We start from the raw sequence: 24369 nt of genomic DNA on the forward strand, positions 1-24369 counted from the left end.
TTAAAATTAAGGTAAAAGATTAATGATTTGGATGCTTTAAAGAGGAAGAGGGGTCAAGTCCTTCCAAAATGTAACAGAAACAAACAGAAGGAGCTCTGGGATGCCCGGCGTTCTCCTTCCTTCTATGTGTCCTGCTTCCTTCTTTCTTCCCTCCTCTTTCTGGCTTTTTCTTTCCAGCTATAATGGTTTTTAAACTTTTATATGTTATGGGAAAACACAATGGATTCATTCACAAACAAAATTAGTTATGCAGAACCGAACATGCAACAAAAGCACGCCAGAGAGACAGGATTCCGGAGCGGACTTACCCCACGCTTTAGGCTCCTGAAGCAGTGGATTTTGGGTTTGGAGGTCATGAACTCGTTGAAGCGGTGGGAGAGGGGTTCCTTTTGCTGCTTGGGAGACTGGGGGCCGTTGGGAACAGCAGAGGGTGAGGCAGAGGCAGGAGGGGGAGGGGGAGGCTGATGGGGGGATGTTAAAAGGGACATAAGCTACATGTAAGAGATGGAGCCGTGACAGAGTAAAAATCAGAAACAAGAAGATAAGACACAAAACAAAAATAAGCATCAAATCATATTTGAAATCCAACGCAAGTAAAACACAAACAATTAAATTTTAGGCCATGGTCCAAAAGAAAACATGTAGGAGGTGGTTAAATGAAGAATGGATGAGAGTTGGGAGGTTTAGTAAGTAACGCGACAGAGGAAGAGCAAGAAATACCTGACAAGAAGCTCGTGCAGACTTTCCCATGCAAACTACAGCACTAGTTAGTTATTCTAAACCAGCTTAAGCCAGAAGGTCAATATTTCCATATCACCTAAGCTAACACAGCCTAATGGGGAAAAATGGAAGACCTTCAATGCTAAGGTTGTGAAAACAGTAGACAGTCTGTTTAAATTAATAATTATTAAGTCATTCTAAAGTTAAAGCAGTAATGCTGCCTTGATCATACTCTACAACCCCAGGTTAATGCTGTCATGCACCTATGTATCACACTATGCAAAGAAAATGAAAAATGTTCATGGATACGCATGTTAACATGAATTCGAAACCAAGTTTTTAACATGGTAACAGTTTCAATTACATATGTGGATAAAGTGTTACAGGAATTTCGCACTACATCCTCTCTCCCAGCCAAGGTCACCAGCAGTCTAGGAGACGAAGGAGTGGAAGGTGTGATTCGAAATGGTGGAGAGGTCAGTAATCTGTTAGTGTGGGTGTCACGGTAGGAGGATAATGCTTCTGAAATAAGACACAGGGCCATGGCAAAAATACCACCACCAAAAAGAAATACTGCCTCAAAATACAAGGAGCACACTAGCTTTTTTCTTTTGCATTCTGAAACTACAGGTCTAAGATCTCAGTTTTTATAAGACTCAAAGATCAAGTCAAAATCTCCACACTTTATAAAACTCATTTCACACCGCGTCCAACCATCAGTACCTTATTCTTTTTGATGAACGGCCACAACTTTCCTTTGGATTTGCCACCAAATTTGAGGTCTGGTTTGCCTTCTCCTCTGGAATTTGAAAGGCTGTTATCGGACACGGTACGCTTCATTGGCTGAGTGTAATCCTCAAACTCAATGTCTCCAGGAGGCTCAAACCCTGATTTATAAGCTTCTATCACCAGCTGTGAATCCTGAAATTATACCCGAAAGCATATAAATACATTCAGAAGCATGCAAATACTTTTTAAACAATGAATTATGATGACCTCATACAGATGATACCTAAGGAAATAACACTGATTGATACTAACTTTTTTCCTAGTAACTTTTTTCTTTTTTGTTTCTTTTAGATGGAGTCTCGCTCTGTTACCCAGGCTGGAGTGCAGTGGTGCCATCTTAGCTGATTGCAACCTACACCTCCCGGGTTCAAGCAATTCTCCTGTCTCAGCCTCTGGAGTAGCTGGGATTACAGATGCACACTATCACGCCAAGCTAATTTTTGTTTTTGTTTTGTTTTTTTGAGACAGAGTCTTGCTCTGTCATCCAGGCTGGAGTGCAATGACGTGATCTTGGCTCACTGCAACCTCTGCCTCCTGGGTTCAAGCGATTCTCCTGCCTCAGCCTCCCAAGTAGCTAGGACTATAGGTGTGCAACCACCATGCCCAGCTAATTTTTGTATTTTTAATAGAGATGGGGTTTTATCGTGTTGGTCAGGCGGGTCTTAAACTCCTGACCTTGTGATCCGCCCACCTTGGCCTCCCAAAGTGCTGGGATTACAGGCATGAGCCACCACACCTGGCCAGCTTTTTTCATTCTCTTCAGAAGACATCAATAATGTTCATTTGAGCTTTTAGAACACAGAACTGTCGTTTTCTGATTTTTTTTTTTTTTTTTAGACAGAGTCTTGCTCTGTCACCCAGGCTGGGGTACAGTGGCATGATCTTGGCTTGCTGCAACCCCTGCCTCCTGAGTTCCAGCAATTCTTGTGCCTCAGCCTCCCGAGTAGCTGGGAATACAGGCATGTACCACCATGTCCAGCTAATTTTTGTATTTTTAGTAGAGATGGGGTTTCGTCATGTTGGCCAGGCTGGCCTAGAACTTCTGGCATCAAGTGATCCACCCACCTTGGCCTCTCAAAGTGCTGAGATTACAAGTGTGAGCCACCACACTGGGCCAGCTGCATAACTTTTATGTTAAATATTTGGTTTTTCAAATTAATAGTAAAAGCCTATGCTGGTGTTCTAGTTTATATTTTTATTGAGAGAAATAGGTTTCTAGGAATTCATTCGTCCCCAAGCAGTATTCTCAACTAAAGAAGGCTTTGCCCTCTCAGGGGACATGCTACAATATATGGAGACATTTTTGACTGTCAGAACTTGGGAAGTGCTACTAGCATCTCCTGGGTAGAGGCCAGGTATGCTGCTAAATGTCCTGTAATGCCCCCAATAAGAAAAATGATCTGGTCTAAGATAATGTCAAAAGTGCCTGAAGAAACCCTGTTTTGGCTGGGCACAGTGGTTCACGCCTGTAATGCCAACACTTGGGAGGCTGAGGCAGGCGGATCAACTGAGGTCAGGAGTTGGAGACCCGCCTGGCCAACATGGTGAAACCCCATCTCTACTAAAAATACAAAAATTAGCTGGGCATGGTGGCATGTGCCTATAGTCCCAGCTACTTGAGAGGCTGAAGCAGGAGAATCACTTGAACCCGGGAGGCAGAGGTTGCAGTGAGCTGAGATCGCGTCACTGCGCTCCAGCCTGGGCAACAAGAACAAGATTCTGTCTCAAAAAAAAAAAAGAAGAAAGAAGAGGAAAGAAGAAGAAAAGGCAGGAAGGAAGGAAGGAAGGAAGGAAGGAAGGAAGGAAGGAAGGAAGGAAGGAAGGAAGGAAGGAAGGAGAGGAGAGGAGAGGAGGAGGAGGAGGAGGAAGAGGAGGAGAAGGAAGAAGAGGAAGAGGAAGAAGAAAGAAGAAGAGGAGGAGGAAGAAGAAGAAGAGGAAGAAGAGGAAGAGGAAGAAGAAAAAAGAAGAAGAAGAGAATAATAATAATAATAATCATAATAATCATCATCATCATCTGACTTACAGGAAACAAAGTCTTTCCCTTTTTCCAGAAAACAGAAACTCAATTCTGTCAACTCTCGGACAATTTACCACTTAAATGTGTTTTCCAAAAAAGGAATTATAAAGTTAAATCCAAGACACAGCATGAATGACCACTGAAAGCAACTACCCACCATGAGATGATTCAATGAGGTCATACGGGAAGGGGATGGGGAGAAATAATGGAACTGCAAATAGTTATCAATGAGGCTCAAATGGCAATACTTACATTTTTCTGATCAATGGACTCGGCTGCTTTTACTATTCCATCCAAGCACTTCCCAATGATGGGTATCACCTGCCGATCAACCTCTGCATACGTCTTCATGGAGTCTCCAATCCTCACTATCCTCCTTTCCTCCATCTCTTGTATTTTCTGCAACATTAGATTTTGTATAAAGTCAGTCTGGTCCATGATTATTAAATGAAGTTGTTTTCTGGCAGCATTGTTACCTCTAATGAGTTCTCTATGAGGAAAAACGGGTTAGAGTTAGCATGGCCATAAGTGTACAGTGCCTCCATATTAGCCAGCTGTACACTGATTTTATAAACTGTTAGGCATGTTAGGCTACCTAAATATATGTTTTGTACAATTCCATTCTAATGTTAGTAAGAATGCCAAACTCAATAGTTTTTCTGTTGTTTTTTTGAGATAGAGTTTTGCTCTTTTGCCCAGGTTGGGGTGCAATGGTGTGATCTCAGCTCACTGCCACCACCACCTCCCAGGTACCAGCGATTCTCCTGCCTCAGCCTCCCAAGAAGCTGGGATTACAGGCACCTGCCACCACATCTGGCTAATTTTTTGCATTTTTAGTAGAGATGGGGTTTCACCATCTTGGCCAGGCTGGTCTCCAACTCCTTACCTCAGGTGATCTACCCACCTACGCCTCCAAAGTGCTGGGATTACAGGCATGAGCCACCCATCATGGCCAACAGCTTTATTATTAACACTATTTGTAGTCCACTGCAAACATTTTCTCCATCTTTAATCTACTAACTACTAAATACCAAAAGCACAGTATTTAGTTAACCGTCTGAACCCAACACAGGTGGGCATACCTTCCAACTGTCATTTGGAAGTACTTGTTTGCTGTGTGTGTAGACACTAAGAAGCAAATATTTATTATTCTTTTTTACAGTTGGACTCAAAGTTGCAAAAGATCTGTAAAATGGAAGAACATATGCCTATCTTTTCTCATACCATTTTTGACAACCTAACACGGGCAAAAGAAAACAATCCAAAAGAAAGAACTGTCCTGTTCAAATCCAACAACTCTACGAATGCTGCTTTTACTTCTCTAGTTAAGCTGGCTTTTTTTTTTTTGATACATTGTCTTGCTCTGTTGCCCAGGCTGGAGTGCAGTGGCGCAATCTTGGCTCACTGCAACCTCTGCCTCCTGGGTTCAAGTGATTCTCCTGCCTTAGCCTCGTGAGTAGCTGGGATTACAGGTACGTGCCACCACATCCAGCTAATTTATGTATTTTTAGTAGAGGCAGGGTTTCACCATGTTGGTCAGACTGGGATGGAACTCCTGACCTCGTGACCCACCCACCTCAGCCTCCCAAAGAGCTGGGATTATAGGTCTGAGCCACCGTGCCAAGCCTAAACTGGCATTTTTATAACCACAATCATCCCTTTAGCAAAGACATTAATCAGAGAATCATAGTTTAAGACTGACAAATAATTGGCTGTAGGTGCAAACTATGGAAGTTTGCAAAGTTTATTGATTAATCTTGGGATTATATTTCATTCATAGTGCTAGTCAATGCTTGATCTAGATGCTTTAAAAAATGATTTATCATGCCTGTAATCCTAGCACTTTGGGAGGCCAAGGCCAGAGAATTGCTTGAGTCCAGGACTTTGAGGCCATCCTGGGCAACATAGCAAGAACCTATCTCTACAAAAACTTTAAAAATTAGCAGGGCCTCGTGGTGCATGTCTGTAGTCCCAGCTACTTAGGAGGCTGAAGTCGGAGAATCCCTTGATCCCTTGAGCCCAGGAGTTCAAAGCTGCAGTGGGTCATGATTGTGCACTGCATTCCAGCCTGGGCAACAGAGTGAGACTGTCTCAAAAAAAAAAAAGGGGGCCTGGTGCAGGCTCAGGTCTGTAATCCCAGCACTTTGGGAGGCCAAGCCAGGTGGATCATCTCAGGTCAGGACTTGGAGACCAGCTTGGCTAACAGCTCTTCTAAAAATACAAAAATTAGCCAGGTGTGGTGGTGTGCACCTGTAGTCCCAGCTACTTGGGAGGTTGAGGAAGGAGAGTCACTTGAACCCAAGAGGCAGAGTTTGCAGTGAGCCAAGATCACACCATTGCACTTTAGCTGCACTCCAGCCTGGGTGACAGAGCAAGAGCAAGACTCTGTCTCACAAAAAAGAGAAAAGAAAAAGACTTAGTGGAAATTTGGAATTATACAAAGACTCATAATACAAACCCAGCAACCATGATTCAGAGCATGGTCTTTCTAAGGAAAGCAGAGCATAAAGCACAAAATCTGAGAGGTGTTCAGGACTTACCTGGAAGATGTTGGGGATGTGAGTATGGTAATATTCATGCTGCTCATGGTTGAATTTCTGGAGAATGGATGAGTAATCTGCTTTGCTGTCCTCTGCCATTTGGTGACGTATTTGAGCTTGCTGTCGGGCCTTAGGGCAAAAACATGAATACATCATCAATAAAAGCCTGGCTGCAATCAATAGCAGCCTAGAACCGAGCACTGGGATGCCCAGGGCCACATTTACCTCAAATCTATTTAGCAGGTGCTATTTTTTAATGTTCTCAAATTGAATTTACTTTAGGTAGGCAACGTGCATCCTAGTTTGCACAGAACTCCACCATTCCCTATTGTTTTCACGTGGTGTGCACCTTCTAGTTTGACATGCGATTCTATATGGTCTCCACTTGGGCCAATGCATATATTTATGTTAGTTTGCAAAGTTTATTGATTCATCTCGGGATTAAATTTCTTTGTGGGAACCTTTGCTCATACACACATTTCTTTTTTTTTTTTTTTTTTCTGAGACAGAGTCTCATTTTTTCGCCAGGCGCCAAGCTGGAGTGCAATGGCACAATCTTGGCTCACTGCAATCTCCGCCTCCTGGGTTCAAGCAATTCTCCTGCCTCAGCCTCCCGAGTAGCTGGGACTACAGGCACACGCCACCACACCCAGCTGATTTTTGTGTTTTTTAGTAGAGATGGGGTTTCACCATGTTGGCCAGGATGGCCTCTATCTCTTGACCTCATGATCCGCCCGCCTTGGCCTCCCAAAGTGCTGGGATTACAGGCGTGAGCCACCTCACCCAGCCACATATATTTTTTTTGAGGGGATGAGAAATCTATAAATTTTTTTTTTTTTTTTTGTCAAGACAGGGTCTCGCTCTATCACCCAGGCTGGAGTACAGTGGCACGATCCCGGCTCACTGCAGCCTCAACCTCCTGGGTTCAAGCAATCCTTTTACCTCAGTTTCCTGAGTAGCTGGGACTACAGGCATGTGCCACCATGCTCGGCTAAGTTTTGTATTTTTTTTGTAGCGAAGAGGTCTCACCACATTGCCGAGGCTGGTCTTGAACTCCTTGACTCAAGCAATCCACCCGCCTCAGCCTCCCAAAGTGCTGGGATTATCACTGTGAACCACGGGGCCCGGCTGGGAAATCCATACATTTTTAAACCCAGTTCTCAATGGGATTCATGAAAAAGGCATATAAACCACTGACTGAAGTAGACCTTTCTGAAGCTCTCTACCATGCTTATTTTTAGCATATATGTTAAAGAGGCAGTAAGTATGGTACCTTCTTTATGCTTTTTTATGTTTTTTGACGGTCCGATATGTTTTACTACATTGTTTTTCTCCTAAAAAATAATAAAACTTACTACTTTGTTTTTCTCTTCTAATTCATATTGTGATTAATCCCATACCTAAAAAGGGGGCAACAATTGTTGACTAGTTGCAGAATTGACTTTAAAGCTCAAACAGGAATGTCTACAAACTCTAAAGTCATCCAGAAGTACCAGAGCTCACGCTGTGAATTCATAGAGCACTGCGAATTCATAGAGCACTGTGGCACTATCTTGAAAAATACAATCTCGTGAATCTCTTACACAATTTGAGGTCCACACAAGGCAAAAAACTACCTCCTGCCAGATGAAGATACAGTTTTTGGTCTTTCGGTGACCTGGCAAACTCAATGCATTGAGCCAAAAACACAACAGGAGATGGGCTGTCTTCCAATATAACCAGGGCAACTATTTGTTTGCTTGTTTTCATTTTGTTTTACTGAACCAATGTTATAGAAAGTTAAGATCCGGCTGGGTGTGGTAGATCGTGCCTGTCATCCCAGCTCTAGGGGAGGCTTGGGTGGGCAGATTTGCTTGAGCCCAGGAGATCGAGACCAGCCTGGGCAACATGGTGAGACTCCTCTCTCTACAAAAAACACAAAAATTAGCCGGTCATGGTGGTGTGCCCTGTAGTCCTACCTACTTAAGGAGGCTGAAGCAGGAGGACTGCGTGAGCCTGGAGGCTGAGGCTACAGTGAACTGAGACTGCTACCACTGCACTCCAGCCTGGGCAACAGAGCAAGACTCTGTTTCAAAAAACAAAATGAAACAAAACAAAACATCACACAAACAAACCAAAAAAATGAGAAAATTAAGATCTAATCATGAAAGAGAGAAAATCAAAAGATAAGAAAAAGACAAAAGGAAAGCAAAAAAGGAAGGAAGGAAGGAAGGAGAGAGAGAAAGGGAGGAAGAAAGAAAAAGAGAGAAAGAAAGGAAGCAAAGAAACACAGAGAAACATTCAAATGTCAACCCGAAGGGGAATGCTGAGGTTGTTCCACTTTCTGCTTGACGGGAACATCTAGTATCGACCTCTTTTTTGTGTCCATGTTCTTTATTGGTTTCCTGCCTATGTGACTTGAAGGCTTAACCTGAATTTCACTTCACACATTTGACTCACAGCATCTGGTGAAAGCCTAAGGTAATTCACAGTTGCTTCCTTTCTTTTCTTCCCTATTCACACACGAACACTTCCCAAATGAAGGTAACAGTTTCAGTGTTTCCAAACGCACTTCCTTACGACGGAGGCTTTTTGAGTTTCTTAAGGCCTTTTGATCTCTCGGTGCCATTTTATCCTCTTGTCATCTACCCTCAGTGCATTTCAGCTGCCACATTCTTCCTCTTTGTTGGTGGCCTGTTAACTCCCTTCCTGACCATATGCCTTGGCGTCCGCTTCTTCCTGTGTCCACTAGTAAATATATTTGTCTAGCCTCAAAATGTTAAGTACTCGGCTACCCCCAAAAATCCACCCCCTTCCAATACACAGTAGCCCTCCTCTGTTTAAATAATAGCTTTCCCACCTACATGCATTCCATCTGTTCCCCGAACCCGTCCAGCACAAATACCCTATTAACTCTTCAGCTGCTGACATTTCATTGTGTATCATTTTGTTATGAAGGTTAAAAAAAATTCCCATGTAACCTCAAATTTCTAAAATAGTCTCTATTTTATTCACAGGCTTTCCTCAGAAAGTCTCACAAAAATCCGGTGGGGGTTTTCTTCATCTCTTCTGTAAAGAACAGTAAGAGGGCTGGGTGTGGTGGTTCATGCCTATAATCCCAGAACTTTGGGAGGCTGAGGCAGGCGAATCACCTGAGGTCAGGAGGTCAAGACCAGGCTGACCAACATGGAGAAACCCTGTCTCTACTAAAAATACAATATTAGCTGGGTGTGGTGGCACATGCCTTTAATCCCAGCTACTTGGGAAGCTGAGGCAGGAGAATCGCTTGAATTGTCCCAGGAGGTAGAGGTGGGCCAAGACTGCACCATTGCACTCCAGCCTGGGCAACAAGAGCGAAACTCTGCCTCACAAAACAAAACAAAACAGTAAGAGGTCAGGAGACAGTTTCCTCATTATTTTGGAGCGCCTATCTAAGTGAGTTTTAAAAATAACTGTTCTGAAACGGCATCACATCAGAAAGCCATCATCATATAGAATACGTATGTATTTACACGCACACACATATACACACATCCCACACGAGCAGATAAAAGCTTCCCAACAATAAATTCACTCACACCAATATTTTAGAATATTTACCCAAGTAGAATTTTTTACCTATGAAAGCTGGTGCCACCAGTACCCCAGCACCATTTGGTCGGAAACGACTGTGATCTTCTTCCTGTAGCTCCACAGAATCCCTAATCATGTTTTAGCTGTAGCTGCATAATTCCTTCTGTAAGCTTATTACCTCCTAATAGATTCATGATGCCATTTGCCTTGTTTCTATGCAGTAACCCTGAAAGCATAACAAGAGCCCTAGACGTGAATGGGGGAAGACGCCAAGTAAGGACTGACATGTCTATAGTCCAGCCTAGAAAGTGAGATGTGTAGAAAATAAATCAAAGAAGTATATTTTAGAGAGAACAGGTCTGCCTTTTATGTTAAAGGAATGTTGTCTCTTTGGGAGTTTTTCTTCCATGCAAAAGATTGGACATACGATTGCAAGGGCCTATTTCTACACCTCTCACTCACTCTCGCTCTCTAAAACTATAGGGAAACCTTCAAAAAACAGCGAAATATTGTGATATATCAAATTCTGTAAAGCCGCAGCAGAAAGACAGGACTTTTTCTCCGTCCCTCAATCCAGCTGCTTTGAATTAACAGCCACTTTTGAAACTCTGGCCTAGGAATGCACCATTGTTCTAACCAAGTTTCACTATGGAAAATCTATTTCTGTTTAGTAAACTGTTTATTTAGCAATGGAACTTAAGAGTCTTTCTCTAACGCTAGTGTTGAATCAATTACTCATTATGACAAAAATACCTTTAAAATATCTTGTATTTTCAAGAACGTACTTGGAGTAACTGTTAACGATATCTTGCAGACTATCTCCTAATGTCTAGGACTAACTGGAGCTAATAAGCATCACGACTCCTCATCTCTTTTTATAAGTCAGTCTAAAAATAAAAACCATTACCTCAAAGAGATAGTATTTCCATTCTAAACCAGGCCAGAAGCTATTCTTTCAATTACATTAAGTTTCCCATTCTGAGAATAAAAGATACTGCATCTTACAGCAACATCACTGCAGGGAAGGAAGATGTACAGAGTTGGCTTGTTTTGTTTTACTTTCAATGACTCAGTGTCACAGAATTTCGAGATAATTTTCTAAAAATTCCAGGATAATTCCGCTGCCTAGGCTGGGTGTCACAGACATCTTAGAATCAGATCTATACCACCTTTGTTGTCTAACAGAAAGAATTTAAACTTGATAATTTTTTGACAAACCCTTGGGAATCTCCCTCAAATAAATCCAAATAGGCCTAAGGATGTATTGCTTATATATGACTTCACTTCTTGGTAATCCCTTTTTTTTTTTTTTTTTTTAGTTTTTTGAGAGGGAATCTTGCTCTGTTGCCCAGGCTGGAGTGCAGTGGCACAATCTTGGCTCACTGCAACCTCCTTGTCCCAGGTTCAATGGATTCTCCAGCCTCAGCTTCCTAAGTAGCTGGGATTACAGGCATGTACCACCACGCCCAGCTAATTTTTATATTTTTAGTAGAGATACTGGTCTTGAACTCCTGACCTCAAGTGATCCGCCTGCCTCTGCCTCCCAAAGCACTGGAATTACAGACATGAGCCACCAAGCCCGGCCCACTTCTTGGTAATTCTTAACATAGTCCATTGTCAACATCATTATGGAAGTTAAGTCATATTGCCTAAAAGGTCAGAGTTGCAATTTCTAAATAAAGAAAATAATATTTTAGAAACTGAACTGTAGCCCAAATTTTGAAATTCTATTAAAGACAAAAATACTGTCATCCATTCAGTTAGCTAAATTTAGATTATTAGCATGGCCCAAATGTGTAGCTATTTCCTGTTTAGCTCATTTTTTTTCTTTTTTTTAGACAGGGTCTCTCTCTGTCACCAGACTGGACTGCAGTGGCACCATCATAGCTCACTGCAGCCTCAAACTCCTGGGCTCATGCCACCCTCTTACCTGAGCCTCCCCAAGTGCTGGGATTATGGGTGTGAGCCACCATGCCAGGCCTGTTTAATTCAATATTACTTTTTCCTTAATAATTTAAAATATTAAGGACAATAACACTTTTGGCAGTGTCTCAATTGCCGTAAGTAGAGAGTACAAGTGCACTAAGAAACTTGCTCATTTCACACAGGTACAAGGTTATAACTAAGTTATAACCTTGCATCTTACCAAGTCATACTCCTGCATCAAATTTTTTTTCTTTTTTTGAGACAGTCTCATTGTGTCCCGCAGGCTGGAGTGCTGTGGCACAATCTCAGTTAACTGCAACCTCCGCCTCTCAGGTTCAAGCGATTCTCTGGCCTGAGGCTTCCGAGTACCTGGGATCACAGGTGCCCGCCACCACACAGGCTAATTTTTGCATTTTTAGTAGAGATGGGATTTCACCTTGTTAGCCAGGATGGTCTAGATCTCTTGAGCTCATGATCGGCCCACCTCAGCAGTGTAATCCCAGTGCTGGGATTACAGGTGTGAGCTGCTGCGCCCAGCCCTCTTGCATCATTTTTCAAGCCTGATGGCCTTTGACCTTTTAACCAGATGAGCAAATATAGGCTGGTTCTATTTATACATTGATCCAATGAATAAATAATGAGACTAACTTTTTGAATGTGGCCCCAGATCTCTCGATTTTCTACACTGCTGTTCCTTCAATGACAAACTATAGGTTGGTGCAAAAGTAACTGCCGTTTTTGTCATTTGAATGGAAGGGCAAAAACCACAATTACTTTTGCAGCAACCTAATACTTAAAGCAGCAGTCTCCAGAGCTTTTGGAAAGCCAGTTTTCCTTTGTTGAAAGGATATAACTAATTATAAATGGCCATCTTTTGTCACCGAAAGTTTGGGGAGAGCCATGTGGAATATTTTACAGTATCACTGGTAGCCCAAACAACAGTCAATGTTTTTCAGAACGGCTGCATGTTTAGCATTTTATGTCACCGTTATCATAAGAAGAGACCAATTATATTTTAGGCTGGATGGAGAAGGGAGCTTAGTTTAGATTTTATCCCCTTTCCTCTAAGAACGTACTATTTTGTTCCCAGAGAGGATGCCTGTAATCATTATTCAGTGAGCAGCATCCTGCAGCAGCTCCTCCTGACTGGCAGATGGGCCTGGCAGGCACCCAGAGGCTGGGGGCACAGCAAGAATCCAGCACACCCTCCCTGATCCCGATTCCCTCCTCCCCAAACTACCTGAGCCACAGACCTCATTTTGTGGACAAAATTAAACTTGGGTTATCTGGTCACCTTTTGTTCTTTTCTCTCCTGCTTAAAAAAAATGTTTGCTGTAGAGAATTCAAATGTATAGAATTGTATGGTTTAAGAAATAAAAGTTTCCGCACATTCCCTCTCCTGAAAACCACTAGAGGATCGTGACTTCCAGCAGTGGCCAGGTAAATGAGATTTTCATAGCACACAAATGAGGTAGAGGCCGCTGGATATTATTTTCTATTTCTAGGTATTTTGAGAACAGAAAAAAGAGCAACCTGTATGAAATTCATGAAAATCCTATTAGCATTTCTCTAGGATTTGTCAATGGTTAGGAATAAAACTAATGCCCAGGTGCAGTAGCTCACGCCTATAATCCCAACACTTTGGGAGGCTGAGGCAGGTGATCACCTGAGGTCAAGAGCCCAAGACCAGCCTGGCCAACATGGTGAAACCCTGTCTCTACTAAAAATACAAAAATTATCCAAGTATGGGGGCATACACCTGTAGTCCCAGCTACTTGGGAGGCTGAGGCAGGAGAATTGCTTGAACCCAGAAGGCAGAGGCTGCAGTGAGCCGAGATCGTGTCACTGCACTCCAGCCTGGAGGACAGAGTAAGATTCTGTCTCAAAAAAAAAAAAAAAAAAAAAAAAAAGAATTTTACTCTAATCTTTGACCCAGAAATTATCTGCTTCTGAAAATTTATCCTAATGATATAACAAAAGATATCCATCAGAGCTGTTTATAATAGCCAATAATCTAAAATAATTTGAAACAAACAAATGATTGGTTTAATATTATGTCACACCCTTGTTTTAACAATGTAAAGTAGTATCTAATAAGACGAAGTAAATGTATATATAACTTTTCATAATTTTTCAAGTTTATCAGAGTTTGTCTTTGACAAATTTGTAAGGGCAGTTAAAACACAAATCAGAAAAACTTTAATAAGTTTTTCAAGATAAGTTAACCAAAGAAATATGCTTTATATAATTTATAAGTTAACCAAGTTTTTAAAAAGGCTAGGCACAGTGGCTCATGCCTGTAATCCCACCATTTTGTGAGGCTGAGGTGGGCATATCACTTGAGGGCGAAGAGTTTGACACCAGCCTGGCCAACATGGTGAAACCATGTCTCTACTAAAAAATACAAAAATTAGGCCAGTGTGGTGGTGTGTGCCTATAATCCCTGCTACTAGGAGGCTGAGGCAGGAGAATTGCTTGAACCCAGGAGGCAGAGATTGCAGTGAGCCGAGATCATGCCACTGCACTCCAGCCTAGGTGACAGAGTAAGACCTCAAAAAATAAATTAATTAATTAACTGGGGGGGAAAAAAAGCTCTGAAAAGCTAATGGAGTAGAAGGGACACTAGCAAAGGAAGAAATGAAAAAGCTCTTTGTCCGGAGCAACGTTGTTGTATGATAAACGGCATTGTTTAAATTTTCCAGCAAACTGTTGCATCTAGAATACATTTTCAATTTCAAGACTAAGAATGCATTAAAAAATTCCTATTCAGATAGAGTGCTGTGAGTTTCTGTTGGAGACTTCCAGGCAGGGAGCTTGCCAAAACAATGAGTCTGTCTTTGATAAATTATAAGGGCAGCTAGAATAGAAAACAGAGAAAAACTTCAAAATAAGTTAACCAAAGAAATATGCTTGAACTATTCCAGCAATTTCCTGAGTTTTTTCTTTCTTTTTTTTTTTTTTAAAAAACAGTCTTACAACTTTCTCGCTCCAGTATTGTAGGTGGAAGGCCACTGCAATAGAAGGAGAGAATACGGAAAGATAGCTAGTGAGACCAGCATCTCAATCCCACATGGGTCATTCACTTGCTAAGCAGTTTTAAGAAAAGACCTTCTGTTTCCCTATGTTCTGGGTGCCTGATCTGAAATATCTATTTACTCAAGGTGAGTGACAATTTCTGCTGAAGGAGAAAGGCCAATACTGATATTTTTCATCACGATGTTGGCAAGCCTCCAAGGCAGGCTGGTGGAAGAAATTCAGCACGTGCTTAGAGATGTTGCTAAGATGTAAATGATGGTTTCTAAGACTTGGCTTCCTTCTCCTCCCTACCATTATGGTAGGTTTGAAATTGATTATGATTTTTATTTTTGAGATGGAGTATTGCTCGTCACCTAGGCTGGAGTGCGGTGGCATGATCTCAGCTCACTGCAACCTCCACCCCCCAGATTCAAGCAATTCTCCTGTTTCAGCCTCCCAAGTAGCTGGAATTACAGGCACCTGCCACCACTCCTGGCTAATTTTTGTACTTTTAGTAGAGACGGGGTTTCACCATGATGGCCAGGCTGGTCTCGAACTCCTGACCTCAGGTGATTCACCCACCTCAGCCTCCCAAAGTGCTGGGATTACAGGCATAAGCCACCATGTCCAGCCTGAAATTATTATTCCTTTCCCTTCTCTCCTTCATAAATAACCTCACCCTAGAATATGAGACTTGCAAGGTTTCATATTCTTGCAAGATATACAGCTAAAGATAACAGGCAGGATTCCAGCTAAAAGTTAATGTCCATATGATCACCATTCTCTACTGCTGTGGAGTTATTATGATGAGCAGAAATGCTTAAAACACTGTATAAATGCAGTTCTAGAAAAGATATGTTCCTTAGTAGTGTAAATAAATGAGTCATGTTACATAACTCAGGGAAAGAAATGAAATTACATACTTCCATTTCCGGATAAATCTGAGGTATCTGGTGATTAGCAGCTATTCACCCTTAGTCTCCAGTCACAAGAGATGCTTAATCGAGAATGCTTAATATGAAAAATCTTGGCTGGGTGCGGCGGCTCACGCCTATAATCCCAGCACTTTGGGAGGCCGAGGCAGGCAGATCGCCTGAGGTCAGGAGTTTGAGACCAGCCTGAGCAATATGATGAAACCCCCATCCATACTAAAAATACAAAAATTAGCCAGGGGCAGTGGCCTGCGCCTTTACTCCCAGCTACTTGGGAGGCTGAGGCAGGAGAATCGCTTGAACCTGGGAGGTGGAGGTCACAGTGAGCCGAGATCATGCCTGGGCAACAAGAGCAAAACTTCATCTCAAAATAAGCAAAAATAAAAACAACAACAACAACAACAAAAATCTTGCACATGTTATCCCATAATATATATCCATGAGGTAAAGATGTAAGGCTGTAAGCCCTTCCTACATTAACCTCAATGTTAGTTCTGTCTTCTTTCCTTTAGATGAGAAATAACTGGAGAAACTCCTCGTGACCGCAGAAGACCAGGAAGCTTATGTAGGTCTCAAGCTGTGGAGTGGGGGAAGAGTGTCTTCTAAAACACAAAAGCTCCAGTCTGTGCTAGTACAGATGGTGCAAGAATCCCCAAGCCAAGAAATTAACATAAAAATTAGTTCCAGGTTGTCTGGCAGAAACACCATAAAACCTCACTGGGGGGATAATTCTACAATCCTGTTTTTATAAGATTCCCAGAGAAAAAAAAATCTCTATTGAAGTTATGCTTAGACAAAAAAGGTAATAATAATAAAAATGCACAAGGAAATAAACCACCATGAGAGCTGATGCAACAGTGAGAAAAATAATTACGGTAAGAACCTGAGCTAAAAGAACAATCTGAAAGAAAACATAAAAACAACATCAGGCACAGCGGCTCATGCCTATAATCCCAGCATTTTAGGAGGCTGATGTGGGAGGACCACTTGAAGCCAGGAGTTTGAGACCAGCCTAGGTAACATAGTGAGACCCCCATTTCATTTTTCTTTTTCTTTTCTTTTTTTTTTTTTTGTAGACGGAGTCTCACTCTGGCGGGCTGGAGTGCAGCGGCACAATCTCTGCTCACTACATCTTCCGCTTCCTGGATTCAAGTGATTCTCCTGACGCTGCCTCCCGAGAAGCTGGGACTACAGGCTCACGCCGCCATGCCCATTTTTAGTAAAGACGGGGTTTCACCGTGTTGGCCAGATGGTCTCCATCTCTTGACCTCGTGATCCGCCTGCCTCCGCCTCCCAAAGTACTGGGATTACATGCGTGAGCCACTATGCCTGGCAGTGAGACCCCATTACTACAAAAAATTTAAAAATAAGCACGGCATAGTGGTATACACCTGTAGTCCTAGCTACTCCGGAGGCCGAGGTGGCACTTGAGCCCAGGAGCTCAAGGCTGTAGTGAGCTATGATTGTCCCACTGTACTTCAGCCTGGGCTTAGGTGACAGAATAAGACCCTCTCTCAAAAACAGCAAGAAAACAACAATGACAACAAAACAAGGACATTTTGAAGGATTAAGGAAGTGAAAGATGCAACAGGAATGATAAAAAAATAAGATGTGATAAACATAGATCAGGTATACCTGCAAAAGAATAAAATGGAACTTGTAGAAATCAAAAATACAGTCACTGACATTTAAAAACTCAACAGATGAGTTAAACAGCAGAATAATTTGAAGACACTTCATGAAGTAGCTGACATGACACAGTTACACAATATGTAATATATAGGAAATGAAATCTATGAAAAAGAAGTGAAGGCCGGGCGCGGTGGCTGATACCTGTAATCCCAGCACTTTGGGAGGCCAAGGCGGGTGGATCACATGAGGCCAGGAGTCCAAGACCACCCTGGGTGATATGGCAAAACCCTGTTTCTACTAAAAATATAAAAATTAGCCAGGCATGGTGGCGGGCACCTGTAATCCCAGCTACATTGAGAGGGTGAGGCAGAATCATTTGAACCTGGGAGGTGGAGGTTGCAGCTGAGATGATGCCAATGCGCTCCAGCCTAGGCAACAAGAGTGAAACTCCCATCTCAAAAAAAGTCGATTGAAAGGGAAGAAATGAGGAGGGAGGAGGCAGAAGTAATCCAAGGAGAAGGACACAGGCAAAATACAGATGGTAATAACAGTGTCAGCCAATTAACTGCAGTCCAAAAATAGGCCACTGTACATACATCACACACCACTGAAATCTCATACCCAGCCCTTGAGGTGCAGAATCGCATCCTTATGTACAGCACAGGAACCAGAGACGACGTAAGTTGCCACATGTCATGCCATTTGTAAGTGATAGAAACAAGATTTGAACCCACTTCCACATAATATAAAGATCAGGAACAAGCTCCTGGCCATGGGCTAGGCCATTTACACTCACTGAAAATTAAAAGACCTTATTAAATGACTTACCATAAAAAATCCTTTAGGACAGTTCTAAGTGCCAAGTGTTGAAGCTAAACGCACACACAAATAAACACGTACATTTCAGGGAATTCATGTCTTCGTTTCTGCCTTCCGATCTAGGTATGAGAATGACCTGCCATGCTACTCTGCTTTACTGCTATTTGGCACATTAACTACAGGCTTGTTTTTGTTTTTTGATATGGAGTCTCACTCTGTTGCCCAGGCTGGAGTACAGTGGCACGATCTTGGCTCACTGCAACTTCTGCCTCCTGAGTTCAAGCAGTTCTCCTGCCTCAGCCTTCCAAGTAGCTGAGATTACAGGCATGCACCACCACGCCCAGCTAATTTTTGTATTTCTAGTAGAGACGGGGTTTCACCATGTTGGCCAGGCTGTTCTTGAACTCCTGACCACAGGTGATTCTCCCGCCCTGGCCTCCCAAAGTGCTGGGATTACAGGCGTGAGCCACTGCGCCCAGCCCAGGCTTGCTAATAATTATGCTTTCAGGAGTTAATATAAACTCCACAAACAAGAGGATAAGAAACATGTCTTTTCTAGAATCTTTGATTTGAATATGGATCCACTTATAAAAGAACAGTTATGGTAACAATATCCATTTTTGGTAATACTTATAATAAGATTCTGTATACTTTTCTCTTGTTTGCAATGAAAAGCATTTGAAACTTTTTTAAGCCTAAAAAGATTAAGCTGCGGTTGCAAAATGTATTTCCTGCATTTATACTAACCACTTCCTCTTTTAAAAAAAATGTTTTTTAAATTGTTACAGCGAACAATTCCTTCAGATAACTGGAGTCAGACATTTTAGAAGAAGAAACAGAAACGTGGGGAATGAAGATATTAACATGTTCAATAAAGATGTCGACCCCGTGCCACAGCAATGGTAAACAAAAAGTTTAATAGCACAATTCCTTATACGTACAATAACTGAAGTGGCCATCCAGCGAGAGACTGTTTCCCCAAATGGTAAAAAAATTTAACACTCTGCTACGCGGCTGGCTTCACTTAGAATGGAACCAGCTCCATCCTGTCTGCTTCACAGAGCTGGCAACACGGATTCCAACTTAAGAAAATCTAAACTACTCAGTTTTGTTTGTTTTCTTGAGATAATTATCAAAATGATAATCATTTAAAGTAACCTCCTTCATTCTTGCTTAAAATTGGCATAGATTCCTTTCTATAATTTTATTTTTCTCCTAAAAATATTCTAGTATATTGTTTCCTATGATCCATGTTAGAAATAAAAAAAAAAAAGAAAAAAAATTCTATTATATAATACATGACACATAAAAAATTACATGTAGGCTGGGCATGGTGGCTCAGACCTGTAATCCCAATACTTTGGGAGGCCAAGGCAGAAGGATCACTTGAGCCCAGGAGTTCAAGACCAGCCTGGGCAATGTGGCGAAACCCCATCTCTACTAAAATTTCAAAAAAATTAGCCGGATGTGGTGGCGTATGCCTGTAGTTTCAGCTCTTCAAGAGGCCGAGGCATAAGAATCACTTGAACCCAGGAAGTGGAAGTTGCAGTGAGTTGAGATTGAGCCACTGCACTCCAGCCTGAGCAACAGAGCGAGACTGTCTCAAAAAAAAAAAAAAAAGCAATGAAATTTTATTTTGTGTTATATATGTCACAGAATTCTACTTTAATTCATAAATGACTCAGGATTTCCTATTCTGCTTCACAACAGGGACATCTATGTAGAATTAAAAAGTTAATCATGGCCAAGTGTGGTGGCTCATGCCTGTAATTCCAGCACTTTGGGAGGCTGAGGCAGGCAGATCATCTGAGGTCAGGAGTTTGAGACCAGCCTGGCCAACGTGGTGAAACCCCATCTGTAGTAAAAATAAAAAATTAGCCAGGCATGGTGGCATACACCTGTAGTCCCAGCTACTCAGGAGGCTGAGGCAGGAGAATCGCCTGAACCCCGGAGACAGAGGTTGCAGTGAACCGAGTTCATGCCACTGTACTCCAGCCCGGGTGACAGAGTGAGACTCCATCTCAAAAAAAAAAAAAAAAGTTAAATCACATTCAAAGCTAAATACTTTGAGAAATCATAACTGTATACAAAAAAAAAAAAAAAAAATGGAATGGAAACTCCCAAAGAAACTGATATGTTGTTCAGTGCTCATGGTTAGGATTTTAATTTTTAAAACATTTCCTCGGCCAGGTGAGGTGGCTCATGCCTTGTAATTCCAGCACTTTGGAAGGCTGGGCCAGGCAGATCACCTGAGGTCGGGAGTTTGAGATCAGCCTTACCAATATGGAGAAACGCTATCTCTATTAAAAATACAAAAATTAGCCAGGTATGGTGGCTTATGCCTGTAATCCCAGCTACTTGGGAGTCTGAGGCAGGAAAAATGCTTGAACCTGGGAGGTGGAGGTTTCGGCCATTGTGCCATTGCACTCCAGCCTGGGCAACAACAGTGAAACTCAGCCTCGAAAAAAAAAGAAAAAAATCCTCAAATTGGGTTACATAATAAAAACTCCTAATTAGCCAGAAATAAGGAAACTTCTCACACTGTATAGAGAAATCCTCTGGCCATTCAATACTCAGAATCAATTGCAATGAATTTGAATGAAGAGGCACTGTTAACTTGTGGTGAAAAACATCGGCTCATAAACTGAGACTCTAGCAGAAAAAGAACCATACCAGTTAAACGACACCAGACCTATAAGAAAAGGAAGAAATTGTTCCTGGAGTTTTAAAAACATAACTTGAACTTAACTAACAATTTCTGCAGCTGTTTACAACCACTAACTGCAGTTTCTGTTAGACAATATCCTATTTTGCATTTAGAAATTATGTAAGAGCCAACAGTCACAAGGGAAGGCAGAATTAGAGAAAGGGAATTATTCATTGCCTGACATGGATGAACTCAGTTTAATGCATGCATTTAGAAAACACTGTTCTCTCTGTTCAGAAATATTAGTTCACATTCCATTCATTTTGATAACCTTTTCCTTTTTCTTCGCAATACCACACTAAACCACTGCTGCACTATCAGAACACAAACATTAGGTGTTGTCTCTCATCCAAGTTTGTCAGCATGGTGTATTTCAAACCAGAGTGACAGACAAATCCTGATTTTAAAGTCTTTGTCACCAGAATGCCATTCAAGAGTTGTTTAGGTGGACAAGTAGGAAAATTCACAATACAGCAAACCAAACATTAGAAAAAAAAACAGCCCAGGCGCAGTGGCTCATGCCTGTAATCCCAACACTTTGGGAGACCGAGGTAGGTGGATCACCTGAGGTCATGAGGAGGTCGAGACCAACCTGACCAACATGGTAAAACCCCGTCTCTACTAAAATACAAAAATTAGCCAGGCGTGGTGGCGTGTGCCTGTAATCCCAGCTATGAGGGAGGCTGAGGCAGGAGAATTACCTGAACCCAGGAGGCAGAGGTTGCAGTAAACAGAGATCATGCCATTGCACTCCAGCCTGGGCAATAAGAATAAAACTCCATCTCAAAAAAAGGGAAAAAAAAGAAAACAAAACAAAAGGCAAGTTCCTCAGAGTCAAGAATTGTGTGATTACATGTTGGTATCTACACTTGCACACCTTGCCAGTAGATGGTCAGTGAACAACAGGCAAGGCAGTGAATGAATACATGTGAACACTTCCGGACTTAGGAATTTCACTAATGAGTTACTTTTTTTTGAGACAGTTTCACTCTTGTTGTTGCCCAGCCTAGACTGCAATGGCACAATCTCGGCTTATCGCAACCTCCGCCTCCCGGGTTCAAGTGATTCTCCTGCCTCAGCCTCCTGAGTAGCTGTGATTATAGGCATGCACCAGCATGCCTGACTAATTTTGTATTTTGTATTTTTTTTTTTTTTTTTTGAGATGGAGTTTCGCTCTTATTACCCAGGCTGGAGTGCAATGGCACGATCTTGGCTCACTGCAACCTCTGCCTCCTGGGTTCAGGCAATTCTCCTGTTTCAGCCTCCAGAGTAGCTGGGAATACAGGCACACGCCACCATGCCCAGCTAATTTTTTGTATTTTTAGTAGAGACGGGGTTTCACCATGTTGACCAGGATGGTCTTGATCTCTTGACCTCGTGATCCACCCGCCTTGGCCTCCCAAAGTGCTGGGATTACAGGTGTAATTTTGTATTTTTAGTGGAGACAGGGTTTCTCCATGTTGGTCAGGCTGATCTCAAACTTTCAACCTTAAGTGACCTGCCTGCCTTGGCCTCCCAAAGTGCTGGGATTAAAGGCGAGAGCCACTGTGCCGGCTGAGCTACATTTTTTAAAAGATGAGAATAAGACCATGAAGTCATAATTCTACTAGAATTCCCTTAAATTAAAAAAAAAAAAATTGGGGTCAGGTGTGGTGACTCACACCTATTATCCCTGCACTTTGTGAAGCTGAGGCAGGAGGATAACTTGAGGCTAGGAGTTCCAAGACCAGCTTGGGCGACACATAGGGAGACCCTGTCTCTACCAAAAAAAAAAAAAAAAAAAAAAAAAAGATCAGCTGGGCATGGTGGCATGCACCTGTGGTCTCAGCTACTTGGGAGGCTGAGGCAGGAGGATCACTTGAATCACCAGGTTGAGGTTGCGGTAAGTTGTGATCACTACTGCACTTCAGCTTGAGCAACAGAGCAAGACCCTGTCTCAACAAACGAACAAAATACCTATTTTATTTAATTTATTTGTCTTTGCTATTGCTAATAAAAAGCACCTTTTTTAGTGCTTTTCTTTTTTTGAAATGGAGTTTTGCTCTGTCCACCAGGCTGGAGTGCAATGGTGTGATCTCAGCTCACTACAACTTCTGCCTCCTGGGTTCAAGCGATTCTCCTGCCTCAGCCTCCCGAGTGGCTGGAATTACAGGCATGTGCCACCACGCCCAGCTAATTTTTATATTTTCAGTAGAGACGGGGTTTCACCATGTTGTCCAGGCTGGTCTTGAACTTCTAACCTCAGGTGATCCACCCACCTCAGCCTCCCAAAGTGCAAGGATTACAGGCATGAGCCACCATCCCTGGCCCAAAACACCTGTTTTAACAGGGTTCAAAAGGACACACATCAAGGGGTTAAGAGTAATTACCTCTGAGAAGGATGGCAAAGAATACTTCATCTTTTGCACTAAAGGCTCAAAGTGTGAGAACCCGTTCAGGATTTGTCTGAAATTGTTTCACCAATAAAGATAATAAATAAATGTTTCTTTCAAGAAAAAAAAGAATACTTTATCTTGGTATTTTAATCAATTAATTCTTTTTTACAGGAGTAAGATGCACGTGGCATAATTTTCCCATGTTCCTTTGCAGTTTCCCTCTCAATATCACAGAACAGAGGGTAAGGCTGTCTAGTCCACCTTGTGGAAAGGGTGGCAGGGGAGCCTGTTTCACCTTCAACCGAAACACAGGGGTCATGAGCTGCAGGATAACCTACCCCAACATACACTGCTTCTTTTACAAACCCAGATGAACTAATTCCAAATCACTCGAGCTTGTTCAAAGCTGTCAGTTTCAAAACTCTATGATGATAGCAAGTCGTCAAAGAAGGAAAAGAGACAGCATGGTTCCTTGAGTTTTCATTGCCAATAATAATAGTTCCATTAAGTTGATTTTATATCTTCATTGTTCCTCTAAGGAACATGGCATCCAAATCTGCACTCTTGCCCAGAGATAAAAACTGCTATTTTTTTCTTTCTACTTTTTTGAGATGGGGTTTCACTCTTGTGGCCCAGGCTGGAGTGCAATGACACGATCTTGGTTCACTGGAACCTCTGCCTCCCGGGTTCTTCTGCCTCAGCCTCCTGAGTAGCTGAGATTATAGGGATGTGCCACCACGCCTGGATAATTTTGTATTTTTAGTAGAGATGGGGTTTCTCCACGTTGGTCAGGCTGGTCTCGAACTCCTGACCTCAGGTGATCCACCCACCTAGGCCTCCCAAAGTGCTGGGATTACAGGGATTACTAAATTTCCGGCCACAGGCTGGCATCTAACACAATGCAAAAGCAAACCGAAGTCTGACAGTGGACATGGACTGATGGAGGTGATCTGAACACAGTCCTGGCCAGGCACGTTGGCTGACACCTGTAATCCCAGACTTAGGGAGGCAGAGATGCGTGGACAGCTTGAGCCCAAGAGTTTGAGACCTGCCTGGGCACATAGCAAAACCTCGAACACCACAAAAAGTAAATAAATAAACATAAACAACAACAAAACAACAGTGAACACAGTGCTAATGAAAATGTGGTTTCAGCCAGGCGCAGTGGCTCAAGCCTGTAATCCCAGCACTTTGGGAGGCCGAGGCAGGTGGATCACGAGGTCAAGAGATGGAGACCATCCTGGCCAACATGGTGAAACCCTGTCTCTACTAAAAATACAAAAATTAGCTGGGCATGGTGGAGTGTGCCTGTAGTCCCAGCTACTAGGGAGGCTGAGGCAGGAGA

At 42.4% G+C, this 24369-nt stretch overlaps 1 protein-coding gene across 29 annotated transcripts in view; it reads right to left on the reverse strand.

The window, feature by feature from the left end:
* FNBP1 (formin binding protein 1) overlaps positions 1 to 24369 on the reverse strand; it is a 160292-nt gene that overhangs the window by 34874 nt on the left and 101049 nt on the right. For 12 of the 29 annotated variants that reach the window (XM_009004007.5, XM_078329371.1, XM_009003983.5 and 9 more), the window contains exons 7-10: positions 6067 to 6195; positions 3779 to 3925; positions 1444 to 1641; positions 309 to 491 (exon numbers count right to left, since the gene is read on the reverse strand). In XM_009004007.5, coding sequence (XP_009002255.2) covers positions 309 to 491; positions 1444 to 1641; positions 3779 to 3925; positions 6067 to 6195 — 657 coding nt within the window. The remainder of the gene's footprint in view (positions 1 to 308; positions 492 to 1443; positions 1642 to 3778; positions 3926 to 6066; positions 6196 to 24369) is intronic. The other 17 variants (XM_035260309.3, XM_078329413.1, XM_035260290.3 and 14 more) reach the window with 2 other exon arrangements.

This window comes from Callithrix jacchus, chromosome 1, assembly GCF_049354715.1.
Source record: "Callithrix jacchus isolate 240 chromosome 1, calJac240_pri, whole genome shotgun sequence".
NCBI lineage: Eukaryota > Metazoa > Chordata > Mammalia > Primates > Cebidae > Callithrix > Callithrix jacchus.